The sequence below is a fragment of the Indicator indicator genome, chromosome 5 (genome assembly GCF_027791375.1).
Source record: "Indicator indicator isolate 239-I01 chromosome 5, UM_Iind_1.1, whole genome shotgun sequence".
Lineage (NCBI taxonomy): Eukaryota > Metazoa > Chordata > Aves > Piciformes > Indicatoridae > Indicator > Indicator indicator.
Window position 1 is genome coordinate 31207539 of NC_072014.1, and position 16071 is coordinate 31223609.

Genomic DNA, 16071 nt, shown 5'->3' on the forward strand with positions numbered 1-16071 from the left:
AAGAGCACCAGTCTTTAGAACTAGCGCAGATGAAAGAGTACAATACAGATCTACTCTGCTTAAATACGTACACATAGATAGATGTATATCTGGGCACATACATCCCTAAGATGACTCTGTACTACACAGGAATTTTAAGTCATACTCTCGCAAGATAACCTCAAAGCACTACAAATATTTAATGTCTTATGACTATCCAGGTTTAATAACACTTATTTTTCACTACAAGTGATGCAGAGATGAAAAAGAGAAGGATAGAATAACTTCTCAGAGACAAAAGTCAAGCAATGGTAGAAGCAAAACTGTGCAGTCCTGAAAACCCATCTCTTACTCAAATCCTAAGTATTTGCTCACTACAGATCGTGGAGAAAACTTGTGTTTTCATCCAAGAGTATTTTATTCTGGGCAAGTAACAGTGATTCCTGTGATGGCTCTGCCCTAGGTTATCTCAAATAATGAAATCCAAGTAAGTTTCTCTTTTTCATTGGACATGCTGGGCATTTATTTACTTCCTTGCTAATTTTGGGTGCCAGTAGATGCTTAATAAAGGAAAATACACATCCTTTTACTGGAGATAATGTGCTTGCTCCTGTGTGCAGATCTCCAGAAACAGGCAAGCAACAATAACAGTTTTGAGCTGTGCAGTTGTTTTTCTCTGCACCCATGTTTGGATACTGAGTCTCTCAGATGCAGCCTGAGCCACCCTTATTTATGTTGGCTGTCACCTCAAGATTATCTCAATGCATTATGCATAGGGATGCATCTGAACTGAACCTGGAGACCAATGCCAGTGCAGACTGTAGCTGAAAATAAGCTACAGTTACTGCTGGAAGAACTGGAGGGTATTTCTAAGTGACTGGCCTTGACCCATGTTCTTCTGATGTCCTGGCTTTCTTCTGTACGGTACAGTGCTTCCTCGGAGGGAGGAGACAAAAAAGGCATAAAGACAGGGCATTTGTCAGGGCTTGACCTGCTTTGGATATAGAAGCTCCTAAATCTAGAACAGGACAAGCATTTGGGGCATGCTGCCAAGACAGTCTCATAGAAGGGAGGAATGGTTGTAATCAATAAGTAAAATGGGGTACTTCCTTGGCCCAATCCTTTGCTCCACTTCAAGGTGGGGAAGGAGGAGCTGCTGCTTGGTTCATCTTTCCCAGACTACGCTCATTTCAAAGGAAAAAGGAGCTTTGAGTGTGAATGTTGTTTTCATACATATACTGCAAAAAATTACGCATGTGCACATGTTGTTTCACAGTATGGGCTAAGTAGCAAGTATGTCAGCCAGAAGTACCTCATGAAATGCTGCCAAAAGACAAATTCATAGACGCAGATGGTCTGAGACATGAGGGAAAATTAAGCTTTGTTGCCTCAGAGATGCAAAGATACTCCAATTGATTCATTCTCTTGATCTCTTCCCCAAACCCATAATCAAGCTCTGAGATATCTCCCAAGGGAAGAGTGGCAGCCCCATTCAGTGATTCATTTCAAACTGGACAGACCACTATGAGATATATTGCAAGGCACAGATGTGTGTTAGCAAGGAAAAGTCAAGCTTTCCCAAAAAGTCCTTTGTGTCTAATTCAGAGGACATGCGATTCATTGCAGCAGAACCCATATGCTCCACACCCTTAACAACTTGGTTGTCAACTCAGTTGCTGTTGCTGGCAGCAACAGGTCTTTTTATAACAAAAAACATGGAAGCTGGTGATGAATCTCACTTTTTGAACAAATACAATTCACTTCAGGCCTACAAGGTGTACAGAGGTGTGCAAGCAGGTAGGGACCTTTGGGAAAGGCAAGAGAAGGACCCTCTTTGGAGGCATCAAGGGACAGTACGTTCTGTGGATCAATTTTTACCTTTCACTTCAAAGCCTGCCTTAGAGATACAGGTGGGCAGTGGTGCTACTGACACCATTCTTTGACCTTACAAAGAAGGTCAATCCGAAGCCTGTGTGTTGCATCTGCATTCAACATGTGGCTTCAACGATGGGTGCAAATAAACTACACAGAATGTCTGCATCTTGTGTGATTCTAATCCCCAGAGCACAGCCCACAGGATTTGTTGATGTTTGCAGAGGTATCAGGGTATTGGGAAGAAATACTCCCCTGAGCTCTCTTTGCTTCAACAGTTTCATTTTTTGTTTCCCACTGTTGCTCTTACCTGCTGCTGGTTTTCCCTCTGAGAATGCAGCCTGGCTTGTATGCATTCCCTGGTCTCCTGGAAAGCCTGCCTTTGGGACACCTCTGCAGGGTAGTGGGTACACACGCCTACAATGTTTGTACAGGAGAAGATGAGAACATTGGAGACCAGCTGCAACAAAAGAAAAAAAAATTAAAAATCCTGGGTTACACTTGGAAATCTGCCACAAGTAACAACACACCAGACAGAACCCAGCCCCTTCCACAACTCCTTAATCCAAGCCATGCTTAAACCTCAGGCTCTTTATTCCAGTGTCTTTTATCTCTTTAGTCATTAAAATATATAACTTCCATACACAGCTTCACATATATGTTCCTAGCACTGTTTTACATCACTGGTAAGAAATACAATCCCATTGGTAATTCTGTAACCTCGGTTTTGGTAATCCAGTGTCTTGGAACTACAGTGACAAAAATCTATTTAAAAATGCATCATTGCTTTGTCAGCTACAAGTCATGCAGAGAGATCTGACAGAGGAACACAAATATTTCCATGTTTGTATACCTACATATCAAAGAGATATTAAATCATTATCTTGAAAGAGTGCTTAAAATACTGAAGGGAAAATGTTGGTATTCACAATGTTTAAGATCAACTGAATTTTGTTTGTTAAATCTAGTTCCAAGTCAAAATTTTATGTTATAAGATTTTAAAAAAATATGTGGTTTTTACATGTCTGTGAACATGACTACAGAAAGAGTTGTTAAGACTGAAACATATATAAACTGGGCAACATGAAGGAAAAGATTTATCACTCTTTTGTTTTCATGTCAGTTATGTTTCGTAAAGAAGCTCTCACATAACATTTGCTGAAAACTATTGCTGCAATCTTTCATTTCCAAATTATTATAATTTTCTGTAATAAAAAGAAAAAAACCACATTCCTATTGGCAGCATATAGTTAATGCAAAATGTTCAAAATCGCATCTGATGGTATCATGCAAACATTTCCTTTGACCGAGGTCAGTCGCGGTGTAACTTTTTAAGAGCTGCACAAGCTGTACGGGATCTCCCTTTGAGGACAGACTTATTTTAAACACCTCTCATCTCTTCTAGGGGGAAAGACTGCCAGATCTGCAATATTTTTAAAAAGACAGATCTTTGGTCTGTTCCCTATCAAGTCCAAATACACCCTTTGCCTTTATTTCTTTTTTACTGTAAGAAAAAAAAAAAAAAAAAGGTAATTTCCAGACCAGCCTATTTCCTGAAAATACTGGGCCACATTTGAAGGGCACCCCTCAAGCTCTGAGCCCACAGGGGTTGCTCAGGACTCCCCAAACTAGCTTGGTCAATGTGCAGAAGAGAGGAGCCACATTCATGTCAAACATGGGCCCACATCCTGAAGAGTAACAACCTGTCAGAGTATTCCCACTAGGATTTCTTACAGTCTTTGACTACAACCACATGCTAAAGACAGCAACAATTATTTTATTAGCAAGTCTTGAAACAGGATTTAGGCAGGAAAACTTCACATTCCTGCTCAAAATAGGCAATACTTCAAGCTAGAAGCAGCTGAGGGACTTCGGAGGATGGCTGCCAGTAGATGGCAACACTCCAACTTCCCAAACTCCTGCATCAAAGTGCTTCATTTTGAGCCATGTCCCCACAGAGAGTTCACACTCGCGTTCTCATGTTAGAGCACAATAACCTGCAGGCTATAGATACCCACGGGTGATTATCACCACTGCCAGCTAATTGTATTTGCTGATAACTGCTTTCCAAGGAGGAAATTATTCTCAACCCACACAGATTGCTCCCTCCATCCAAAGAGTCCACACCACAGACAGAGACAGGGCTCTTGAAGTCACAGGTCATACATGAACATGAAATAAACCATAATCCTAAACTCACATATTCCCTTCACAGTTATATTTTCATTCAGCTCATTCTAAAGCTGGCTAGATCCTGCCAGACCCAAGCTCTTCTATCTCTCTCCTAAGCTGATCAGGGACTAGCCAATTTCCACCCAGATCCCTGCTTCCCTAACACGGTGCTGCATTCAGTATGCATTTGACAGTACTTTTTTGTTGATAATGACAATTTCTAAGGATTAAAAATCTCCCTCATAGTACAAAAAACACAGTGGTACTTATTATAATGAAGAAACATCTTAAAAAGAGAGCAGGTTTCCTAGGAGCCTGATTCCATGGCTCACTCACAACATTCCATGGCTCACTCATTTCAGCTCACAGTCTGTGAACACCACTTCTACAAATTCAGAACAGTTACTATGGGCTCAAAGGGATTAACGCTACACAGCATCTTTTGCATGGCCAGATTATGGCAAGACTCTCAAATTCTCTCTATTGGAGTTATTTGGTTGCACGGTGAGTGGAAAATTTATCAAGGCATATAAAGCAGCATAAGCATGCATCATACATCTGAAACGGATAAACTGAGAACACAGAAGATTTTAAGGAAATATGCAGTTCTATGTTTTAATCTGAGACTTCAGTTCACTTGCAGTCAATAGCACAAACCCAGAACAAACTCCCCATAACAGTCTTAGAGGACGTCTGTTCCTGACAGCTGAAACTTGTATCCAACTTGATGAAGGGGGATGGTGCTGATTCCTCTTCCTCCAGGTGGATACAAGTGAACTGTTGTACCAGGAATGGTAGACAACACTTGGTTTAGATCCTAGGCAACATACCAGAAGCAGAGTACAAGAACAGCTCTGTCCTTAAAACAAGCTCTTTTGGGCTATATCTTGGAGCCATCAAAAAGTCCCCCCAGTGGGTCCCACCCATGAAGACACCATTGTGGTAATGATACCTTAAATAGCCAAGCTGTACAGTTCAAGGTACACCATTCATATCACATGTTGAGACCAACATTGTCGAAGGGGAGTACAGAAACATCATCAGACTTGACATTATTGATAATGTTTGTGGCACACAAGGCAACTTAACTTTTCAGCACTCGCCAACGTAATTTTACACAAGCCCAAGGGACTTCACAGACTGATTTACAAGACAGATTCAGACAACCATGCTTCATCAAGTAGGAAAAAAACAACTATATTACCAGCTAATTTTTAAGTAGCAGGGGACAGATATCTGCATTTATTCTGTTAAGTAGATGCTCATTTAATTCACAGTATGGCATCTTTGTGACACCCCGAAACATAAGGGGAGAAATTACAGTATATTAGAAGTCTGCAGAGCTTTAAACCTGAAGTTCCTATTATTCCTCCTTGCCACTTTGCTATGGTAACCAGTTTAAGTCCCAGGAGGAAAGGGATGATGTAGATATTAAAAAACTGATTCCCTAAGCTCCATGGCCTGAGAAGTAAAAGCATTACAGCAACTATTTCAGACAATCTGTGCTTGAAGAGCTGTTCACAGCAATGAGAAAACACAGTTGTCTATACTGTAGTTGATTTTCTTGCCCTGCCTAGCCAGAAATCTAGACTAAGAAGATTCCTATCCTTCTGATTTTGGAAACTTGTATTTTATAAAAGACTATTTCACTTACCTATAATTCCTAGATAAGCCTGCAGCATTGTCATATTTCAGTATTTTATAAATACACTTGCAGCATCTCTGTGTGGCAGAGAAATGCCATTATCCAGATGTTACTGAGGCAGAGCTCCTTACAGGCAATTCAGTACCAAAGAAAAAGCAAGGTTCTCAAAAATCATGGTGAATTCTTAGTTCCACTGAAATAAGAGACCACTCAATCTCAAACAAAACAGAGCAGGCAGTTTCTAGTCACTATGATTTCACCACGCAGACAGAGCACTACAATGCACTAGTTAAATCTCTTGCAGGAAACCGTTTTCAATATTTTTTCCCTTGGTGACTGAAAGGAAAAAAAAGAAAGATGTTAACAGTTTAGTTCCACGTGTCCTAGGAGTTATGAAAACCTGGTATTACAAAATCAAAATTCAGAGCTAAATTTGGCCTTGACACTATCATTACAAAAGCAATGTTTTGGGTGTTTCAGACCAGGCTGAGGAAGAACCAGAATGGCTCAGTGACCAGCGCAGAGCCTCTGGACCACCATAAGCTGACAAAAGTATCAGCTTGCATCAGTATTGCCATGCTTCTCCCTGCTGTTTCTATTCGATTATTCTTCAAACACCAGATGCTATTCAATATGTAATTAAGAGACAACAACATGCTTAAGTGGGATAGTGTTGAGATAAATTTTGTTAGTTTGCTACCTCTGCCAGAGCAAACAAAGCTGGCTACTGACATGAGAAGGTGGGCCATATTCCTTGGAATGTCACTGTTGATTAAAAAAAATCACAGCTTCTGTTTCCTGCCAAATTACTCTGCTTTGGTCCCCTTCTCTTGAGAGACTCAGCATTATTTCTGTTCTAAGATCACAGCACAAGGCTATTCCCTGTTAGCTTCCAATAGGACTAATCAGAATTTTGATTTTCTATTTTAGTTTTCATTTAAATCAAAGCATTGTTTTAGTATTTTCATAAAGTTCCATTTTGAGAACAATTGCCTTTTAATTTTTTACTGTGGAGCAGTAAAACTGTCACAAGCATACAAACCAATCTAGACCAAACAACAAACCACATAACCTTTCTTTCCAGATTGTGACACTGCTCTCCCTTTGCTTTCCAGCTCCTATGATACTCATCCAATAGTAAAAACCTTTGTCAAATCAGTTATCAATGCAACAGCCAGGTTAAAGGCAGATAATAACTGAGTTTCTAGACTACATTTCATAGTGGTTGTATACTGAATTGACAAATTGGTCCAATTATTAATTGCAGGGGCAGACTCTGAAATTAGCTTTATACTTTTGAAAGTTCTTTTTTTTTAATAGAAAAATATTATAAAATCTTTAATTCTTATTTGAAACTACGTAAGAACAAAAATATAATGGACTACAAAAAGCTCTAACTATCCAAGATATTCTTATAGCACCTATGTGTACAATCTTTAATTGGAAGTAGGGATAAAAAGCACAAATATTATGAAACACTGTTGTTGTTACAGGGTATAGTTGGTGCTGTTTTTAAAACACTTTCCCTGAGCAACAATTAACCCTCTATTGCCTCTTTATATACTGCTATCTAATAAAAACATTGCAGCAGCTACAGAGCCAAAGGCATAATGAAAATTAAAACGAAAGACAACATCAGCAGGCTCCAAGATCAAATTACTCATGTATTTGTACTGTATATAAAACATCTTTCATTTCCCAGAGCTACAACTAGCAGAGTACTAAGTGAAAACTTGTACATTATGTTAGAAAGATAATTAAACAGTTGAAGTCATCTGGTCTTCTCCCAGTGTTTGGCTGGTAAAGGGCAGGGCAAGCAATTAGTAAGAGTTTTTTATGTTAAATGTGACAAGTACATCTACTGATACTTGAAATAACTGCAACAACAAAAGCCAGACTCTAAGACCAAATTTTCTGAAGTTACTATATGGTGTCTCCCCTCTCTGTTCTGCTGCATCTGTGCAGCAGCTAATTACTTGGATCTTGTGCAGAACAGAAAACAAGTTACAACCACTATCTTCCAAAGACTCCTTTAGAGGTACACTTTATGCACCACAGTAGTGCTACTGAAGTTTAAATCCAAGTCATGGCACAATTAAACTATTCCAAACTATCAGAATTTATCAGAGAGTGATGCTCTAGATACATGGTATCTCTTCAGCAGATGTTGAGAACAAAAATTCCTTTGCAGAAGTACTTTTGAAAGTTTGTTTGCCTATTTTGTCTATTTAGGAAGCTTACAAGGAGCAAAAGCTGTCTACTTCAAATCTTTAGGCTAGACTGAAGCAATGGCATTCTAGCTGCAGTCAGTAGAAGAAGCCTTACGTCACTTAGTTCAAGAATTATAGTCAACAAAAACATTACACTGAAGCTATCCATTTCATTTACTTAGTAAACTTTCCAGTCCTGGTATATAAACTGATCTCTTAGATGTGATGCTCTGTTCTCACAGAAGAATGTCAAACAAGTATTTTGCTCCATGTAAGTTCATTATTTCCTTAGAATAAAAAAATACTAATTTACCTTTTAAATACACAGTTGCAGGTAGAGATATAATACATCTCTCAGAGCAAATAGTTATGGTTTTTATACTTTTTAATTCTTCCAGTGGTTTCAGAGAACATCAAAATGTTTGATGCTACTTTCTTCATTTTAATGTCTCACACCTTATTCAACAACATTTTAATTCATTTATCAGTTGTTGTAATTGCAAACTTTCCATGCATTCTTTCTCATTGACATTCTTGCTGTCATATAGGATTTATTATTTTTTTTTAAAAATCATTAAAATCTTTAAATACTGGTTTTATTAAAGATCAAAACATTACCAATACAGATGTATTTTTAGCATCTCAAGAGGAAACTTTCCTACATTTGCTGATAAATTCTACTTCCTTACCACTTTCCTATTAATTACTTTTTTCTGCTGGGATTTCAGGTAGACTCTACTTTCTTTGGTTACTGAATGTTAAGATTAAGAAGAGGAGAATCTACTGTCCTAACCAAATCTTGCCTTAACATGAGCTCAAAGAAGCATTTCTGTGTCTAAAATGTCCTTGAACTCTATCATGACCCCAGCAAAGCATCCTCTATATTGTGGGGAGGAAGTGCTGGCCTTGCTATAGCAAATAGTAGGGAAGGAGATTCCCAGGTCCTACCTTCCATCTTCACTGAATCACCATGGCAACCAAGTTTCTGTGCATCTTCACACTTAAACATACTTTAAGAGCTATGAATCAGCAATGGTTTTCATGCAAGGTTCCTTGACTGCAAACCAGAGGAATCAAGCTGACAGTCCCTAGCTAAAGGGGAAAGACAGTTCTGTGGGAAGATGCCACTGGAGGGGAACCATCCAGTGACCCTTGCACGCAAGATTAAGACCCTGAGACAACTTAGTGGAAGGCTTCTTTCATTGAAAGAGACATTTCCCCTTTCCCTTCCCCTGTCAACAATTCAACTGCTTTGTTATTTTAATTATCACCTCTTAAGACTTTGAAACCAAGCTGTTTGCTTCACCTTTAACGACTTCTTAAAGCATGGCCCACCAGCCAGATGTCCCTCCTCAGCAGAGCTGATCACAAGCTGCAAGTTTGGCCAGTGTCAATGCTTCTCTGTCAGCCTCCAGAAGGAACAACGTGCCAGAAATGGAGGGCTGGGATTGCTACAGCTCTCATAGGCAATACTGTACAGTGGGTTATTTGGGGTACATTTAACACCCCAGCTCACTTAACCTGATCCTAGTGAAAATGCATTTGTACCAAGTGTGTATAGTTTTGATTCATGGAAGCCTCTGTGTCAAAGGCTTTGGCAACCAAATACAATCTTACAGAAATAAAAGTTCTTTAAATAGGACTTCAAACATTTGGTACATATCTTTGAGGTCACAAAGGCAGAAGAAAGCTCCTGGACTTTTGTGCATGACTCACAGCAGTCATTGGGTAAACATCTTCACACACAAAATACGTAAAGATAATTTTGACAACTGTACAAAATTTGCCCAGATGCATGAGCGCTTTGGCAATTTGAACAATTAGTTAAGAAAATTAAGGAAAGCTCTGATATCCCAGCAAAATCAGTTGTTCTGCAAAGGACTGTAAGCGCATTTGAGTCATCTTCATGCCAGTCCCACCTGCCCTGTGCTCCTCAGGGCAGAAGAGTAGTTCAGAGAAGATATAATAGGTGTTAATTTAAAGGTGTTAATAGAAAACATTGCAATTGAATGGAAGTTGAATTAATAAGTCTGGTTATGCATTCTAGATTCTCCACAATGCCTCTAAAGCTAAAGGAAGCAGTTACCAATGAGGAAAAGGGTCAAAAAATGTACTTGATTAATCTTTTATATCCTATTTCATTCCTTATCTGGTGGAAGGGATGTGAGGGAAGGAAGCCGAATGCCTAGGTTTTCTATCAAGCTCTCTTAAAATTAGCCCACTACACTAAAACATACAAGAAATTCCATTTAATATATGCTAACTAACTCAACAAGCAAACATATATGCTGATTTGACCCATGATGGGAGCAGGATTTTGTTTACTTTGCTTTTGTGCCTTTTTTGCTGTTGTGTCTGACAGACATAATATCTACACAGCCCATCCTGCAAGATTTCAGTTCTTCAGAGTCACCTCCACATCTGCCACTACCTGTCCTTTCTCCCCTCCTGGCAAGGGGTGCCCTGTCCATCCCAACAGCCTACACACTGCCAGCAAACACACTTCACAAAAAAGTCTGTTCCCAAGACCTGCTGTTGCTTTCAATGGCTATGAGAAAAAAGCAAACAAAATCACAACAATCAACCCCCCTCTGTTGCCCTTCCATCACAGTGCACCATGGTCCTTCATGTTTCTGGGAATATTTCTGGCAGCCCTGGTCTCAGATACGGGCAGTGCATCACCCCTTATCTTCCATAGCAATTTGAGCAAAGGCATCACCTCTAGGTCACTAGGAAAAAAAAATATTTATCTAGTTACATGAAAGTCTTATTTATCTGGGGGAAAAAAAATGTTCTCCAATTGCTCAGCAGGCAGCAAAGAGCATCCTAAATATGGTCTGTAAGACATAAAAGTCGTTATTTCCCAAGCATTTAGAATGTGTTTTTGGGAGGTGGTGAGTTAGACTGGCTTTGTTTGTTTGTTTGTGTGGGAAGAAATGTAAAAGTAGGGAGAGAATGGAATACAGAAGAATATTTTGGTTTTGATTAAAGACCTCCTTTCTTCTGTAGCTGAATTTCACATAGCAGGGATAGCTTGCCCACAAGCTATCTTCCTTCCTATTAACATCCCTATCCCAACATGCGTTTTTAATAAACAAAACTTACCAAGAACCACCAGCACAGTTTGAACTCTTGAAATGAAGCAGTGGCTAATACCACATGATGTGAAGGAGCACCACTTGCAGCAGATAGCAGATATTGTGCGCAGCCACCACTAATACCTAAGTCAGTCTATAAGGGATCTGACTGGATGTTAAGTGGATCTCTCCTTTAAAAGTTGATGTGGTGTGGTGTTGCCAGCTATACAGTAAACTGGGCTTACTTCTGAATGAGAGAGACTGCACAGAAGCCTGAGATTCATTATAGTATCTTATGGTCTGGAGCAGCTGAGCATACTGATCTCTAAGAAGATTTGGATTCAGTAACACCAAAACTATCAGTAAGCAAATTCCCAGCTAAACTTCAACTGAGTACAATGGACAACTTGAAGGCACATTCCTCAACCTTCAGCTTCATCATTCTGAATTCCAAAGGTCTACAGTAATACAATAAAGATTTTACAGAGAAACTCTAAAAGACTCTTCAGGGTTGTTTAGTGTAAAACAACCTGACAACAACAGTTACAGCTGGCTCTGTTTATAATACAAATTAGACAACACAATTTAGCCTGCCTTCATTTTGTTATAGACAAACCCCTTACTCTCCATCTTTGGAGCTGCACTACTTCACGTGTCTTTCATTCCACCTTCTTTACACAGCAACTCCTATTACCCACCCTGGACTTTCTTCTCAGCTCTCCAGTTCTGTCTTTTCCCCAAATGCACACACAAATGTGTGGCCTCACAATTTCAGGATCAAACCAAAATATTTCAAAATTAGCCAAGATGAACCTCATTCTTTTCTGATAGCTCTAACAATGTGGTTACTTTGCTAGTACACCAGCTTTCCACGGTGTATGATACGGAGTACAGTTTAAATTGCTTTGCAGTATCTGAAGGAAAACATTTCAAGGTATACATTCAAGGCACATGTACTGCAAACATTATTCAAGTCCCATACCACAAGACTGCATCATTAATTTCTGCAAGCGTTATGAAATGACAGGAAACCGGATTCTTGAATTGGCGATATGCTACAGGTGAAGGTTATTTTTGCTAGGATCTGAAACTTGTGTTTTCCTTCTGTCAAATGTTTAAGATGAATACCCTGAAAATATTATACTGTAAAAATGTAAACGTTTAACAGAAACAAACAAATCAACCTCCCTTTGCGGAGATGCAGTTTGGAAGAGTCTTGGAATTCTGATCATTGAAATAAACTAGGTCTGCTTAGAATTGAACAGGATATAAAGAAAATAAATCCAACTTTCTCTAGCTAGTGGAAAATTTTGAGTCTGTAATTAAACATGCATTTTTATCCTCCCAAAGATTGTTACCAGAGATTGCACAGCTGAATAGGTTTTCTGAGGTGAACTTAAAATAGACCTAATATCATACTCACCTCCCCAAGAGAACACTGTACACCACAAAATTGGACTTTGAAAAACAGTAAATTACAAATATTTAAAGTAACCTAATCTGAGGAAGACAGAAAAAAAATAGGGAGTATCTATTTTCAGATTTTTTTGTAATATGACAAGGCAGCAAAGGACCTAAGAGACCTCATGGACTATATAGTTTATTCCGCATTTGCCTCTTAAAAAATTGCCATATCCAAAAATGGATACAACTGTTGCAGTTTAAATGGCACTGAACAGTAGTACTTGCTTTTGTTATATTTTATACAGTATTTCTCTTAATATATCCCAAAGAGACACTTTTACTGGAGTGGATAATATTGATCATAAACAAATTAACTTGCAATCAGCTCTCCCTGCCATCATAATCTGTTGCATCACTGCTTAAATATGTAGACACGGCATTAGATTTTTCATTTCCAAGAATACAGTATCTGTGCACTTGGCCTTGCCTACTAAAGTCTTTCATAAATCAGCACTTGTATGATGTAGAGAATTATTAGTATGCTTCTAATCAAAATGAGTTTATGAAAAATACCTCAAATACAGAAGATAACTGGATAAATAATTTCTTAAAAAGGAAAAACATAGCCGAGAGAGGTTTTGCTGTCTCCTGAAAATCAGGTGAAGTTATTGCCTTTAGAATCATAGAATTATTTTTGTTTGAAAAGACCTTTAAGATTATCAAATTTCACTGTTATCTAACTCTACCATCAAGTCTGGTGCTAAACCATGTTCCTTAGCACCACAGCTGTGTGTCTTTTAAACAACTCCAGGGATGGGGATTCAACCACCTCCCTTGGGAGCCTTCTCCAGTGTTTGATAACCCTTTAAGTAAAGACATTTCTTCTAATATGCAATCTAAATCTCCCCTGGTGCAACTTGAGGCCATTTCCTCTTGTGCTATCACTTGTTACTAGGGAGAAGAGACCAATACCCACCTCACTGCAACCTCCTTTCAGGTAGTTGTAGAGAGTGAGAAGGTGTCCCCTCAGCCTCCTTTTCTCCAGACTAAACAATTCCAGTTCCCTCAACTGCTCCTCAGAAGACTTGCTCTCCAGACCCTTCACCAGTTTAATTATCTGTCTCTGGACATGCTCTAGCACCAAAATGTCTTTTTTTGTAGTGAGGGCCCCAAAGCTGAACACAGCATTTGAGGTGCAGCCTCATCAGTGCTGAGTACTTGAGGACAATCACTTCCCTGGTCCTCCTGGTCTATTGATGATTATAGGCCAGGGTGTTACCTTCTTGGCAACCTGAGCACACTGCTGGCTCATATTCAGCCGTCTGCCAACCAGGCCCCAAGGTCTTTCCTGCCACTCTGCCCAAAGCCTGTAGCATTGCATGGGGTTGTTGTGACCCAAACGCAAGACTCGGCACTTGACCTTGTTGAATCTCACAAAATTGCCCTCAGCCCATAAATTCAGCTTGCCCAGGTTGCTCTGTAGAGCCTTCCTACCCTTAAGCAGATCAATGCTCTCTCTCAGCTTAGTGTCATCTGCAAATTTACTGATGGTGCAGTATCACCAGATCATTGATAAAGATATTAAACAAGACTGGCCCCAAAACTGAGCCCTGGCCCCAAAGTCAGACTGATAGGTCTGTAGTTCCATGAGTCCTCCTTCCAGCCCTTCCTGGGACCTCTGAAGCCAGCCAGGACTCCTGGTAAACGATGGAAGGTGGCTTGGTGAGCATTTCCATCAGCTCCTTCAGTACCTTCAGGTGTTTGCCATCCGACCCGATAGATGTATGCATGTCTAAGTGCAGCAGCAGGCCACTAATCATCTCCTGTTGGATTACGGGGACTTCATTATGCTCCCCATCCCTATCTTCTAGCTCAGGGTGCTGGGTTCAGAGCAAACAATTGGTACTACAGCTAAAGACTGAACTGTTTCCCCCTGCATCCAATAAAGGACAGAGAATCACCTTAGCCCTCCTTTTGTTGCTAATATTGTAGGAAGATTGTCTATTCTCTTTAACAGGTGAGGCCAGATTCATGCCTAGTTAGTTTCTCTGCATAGCCTCATGACAACTTTGTAGTCCTCCTGAGTGGCCTGTCCCTTCTTCCAATGACCATAAATTCTCCTTTTTTTTCCCCTAAAGTGCCAACAAATCTCTCTACTCAGCCAGGCCGGCCTTCTTCTCCACCACCTTGTCTTTTGGGTGCAGCCTACTCCTGCACCTTTAAGACTTCCCTCTTGAAGAATGTCCAGCCATTCTGGATTCTTTGGCCCTTCAGGACTGCCTCCCAAGGGACTCTGTCAATCAGTCTCCAAAACAGGCCAAAGTCTGCCCACTGGAAGTCCAAGGTGCAGCTCTGCTGAGCCCCCTCTTTACTTATTCAACAACTGAGAACTCTGTCCCTTTGTAATCACTGTGCCCAAGGTGGCCTCCAGCCATTACACCACTCACAAGCCCTCCGCTCACGAACAGCACGGTCAGCACAGTGCCTTCCCTACTCGGCTCCCTCACCATCTGTGCCAGGACATTATCCTACACACATTCTAAGAACCTCTGGGACTGCTCCCTCTCTGCTGCGCTGTATTTCCAGCACACATTGGGGAGGTTGAAGTTTCCTACAAGAATAAGGGCAAGTGATTGTGAGACTTCTCTAGATGTGTACAGAATATTTTTTTATGTCTGGGCAATGAGAGCAACATAAAACCAAAGAATTTATCAATTATTATCAATAATAATAGCTACAAAAAGGTATGAAGTGGTATAAAATCTTTCAGTATGTGATCAAATCCATGACTGTGGTTTGAAATCATAGATTGGTTCTTTGCCATCACTGCAATGTGATAGCATTTGTTGGTCTAAATCCAATAGGGAACTCCTAAGTCACTTCTGAAAGGATAAAGATTTAGGATCTAGTACTCTATTCTTATCAGCAAAACTCTATCAACTTAAGATAGATAGAATTAGAGAAAATTATTAATTATATCTCTAAGATCTTATCTCATCAAACACTTCTTAGTGCTTTATGTTAATCAGTCATAAGCAAATATGAGATATCCCTTCAAAGGCAAAGCAGGTGGTCCTTGACAGATAGCAGTGATAACTGATGTATCATTTGGTACACAAAAGGCCCAAACATGCTAGCATGCTGCAGAGCTGGTAAAATAACAGTAACGAGAAGAACTGAAATGATGGTGAAAGTCATAATTCCAGTAATGCAAGAAAAAACAGGAGAATATGGAAACAAAACAAACCAGAATGAAAGATTTGAATGGGTCTTTTCTGCCATTGACTTTCTTCATCCATTGAGATCTCCAAAACAGTCTTTAAAACTAACTGCTCTTTCAAGAATATCAAATACCTTTGCTAAACAAAGAGTAGAAAAGCTTCTCCAAGTGATTCCATCAGAAGTTCCAGAAAACAGTAATTTAACTTTTAAAAGACAAACCATAAAATGTACCATTTAGATGTATCTCATTTGTTTATGAACAAAACCCCTGCAAACCCTATTTCTTTTTAAGGAACTATTTCAGAATTTTGTAGGAGAAATCAGGGAGAAATCAACTGATAAACCCAACTATTTAATTAATCTGATACTAAGACATTGGCATAGTACCAGGCATCACAAAAGCATACTAACCACCACTAAATTTGTCTAATACTTTTGTTATTATGAGAACCAGGGCAGAAATTTCTCATGTGGTTCTCTCTTAGTTTGT

At 39.6% G+C, this 16071-nt stretch overlaps 1 protein-coding gene across 1 annotated transcript in view; it reads right to left on the reverse strand.

The window, feature by feature from the left end:
- The window catches only part of ADCY5 (adenylate cyclase 5), a 207596-nt gene that overhangs the window by 83358 nt on the left and 108167 nt on the right, over positions 1 to 16071 (reverse strand). The window contains exon 2 of the mRNA XM_054380728.1: positions 2162 to 2311. Coding sequence (XP_054236703.1) covers positions 2162 to 2311 — 150 coding nt within the window. The remainder of the gene's footprint in view (positions 1 to 2161; positions 2312 to 16071) is intronic.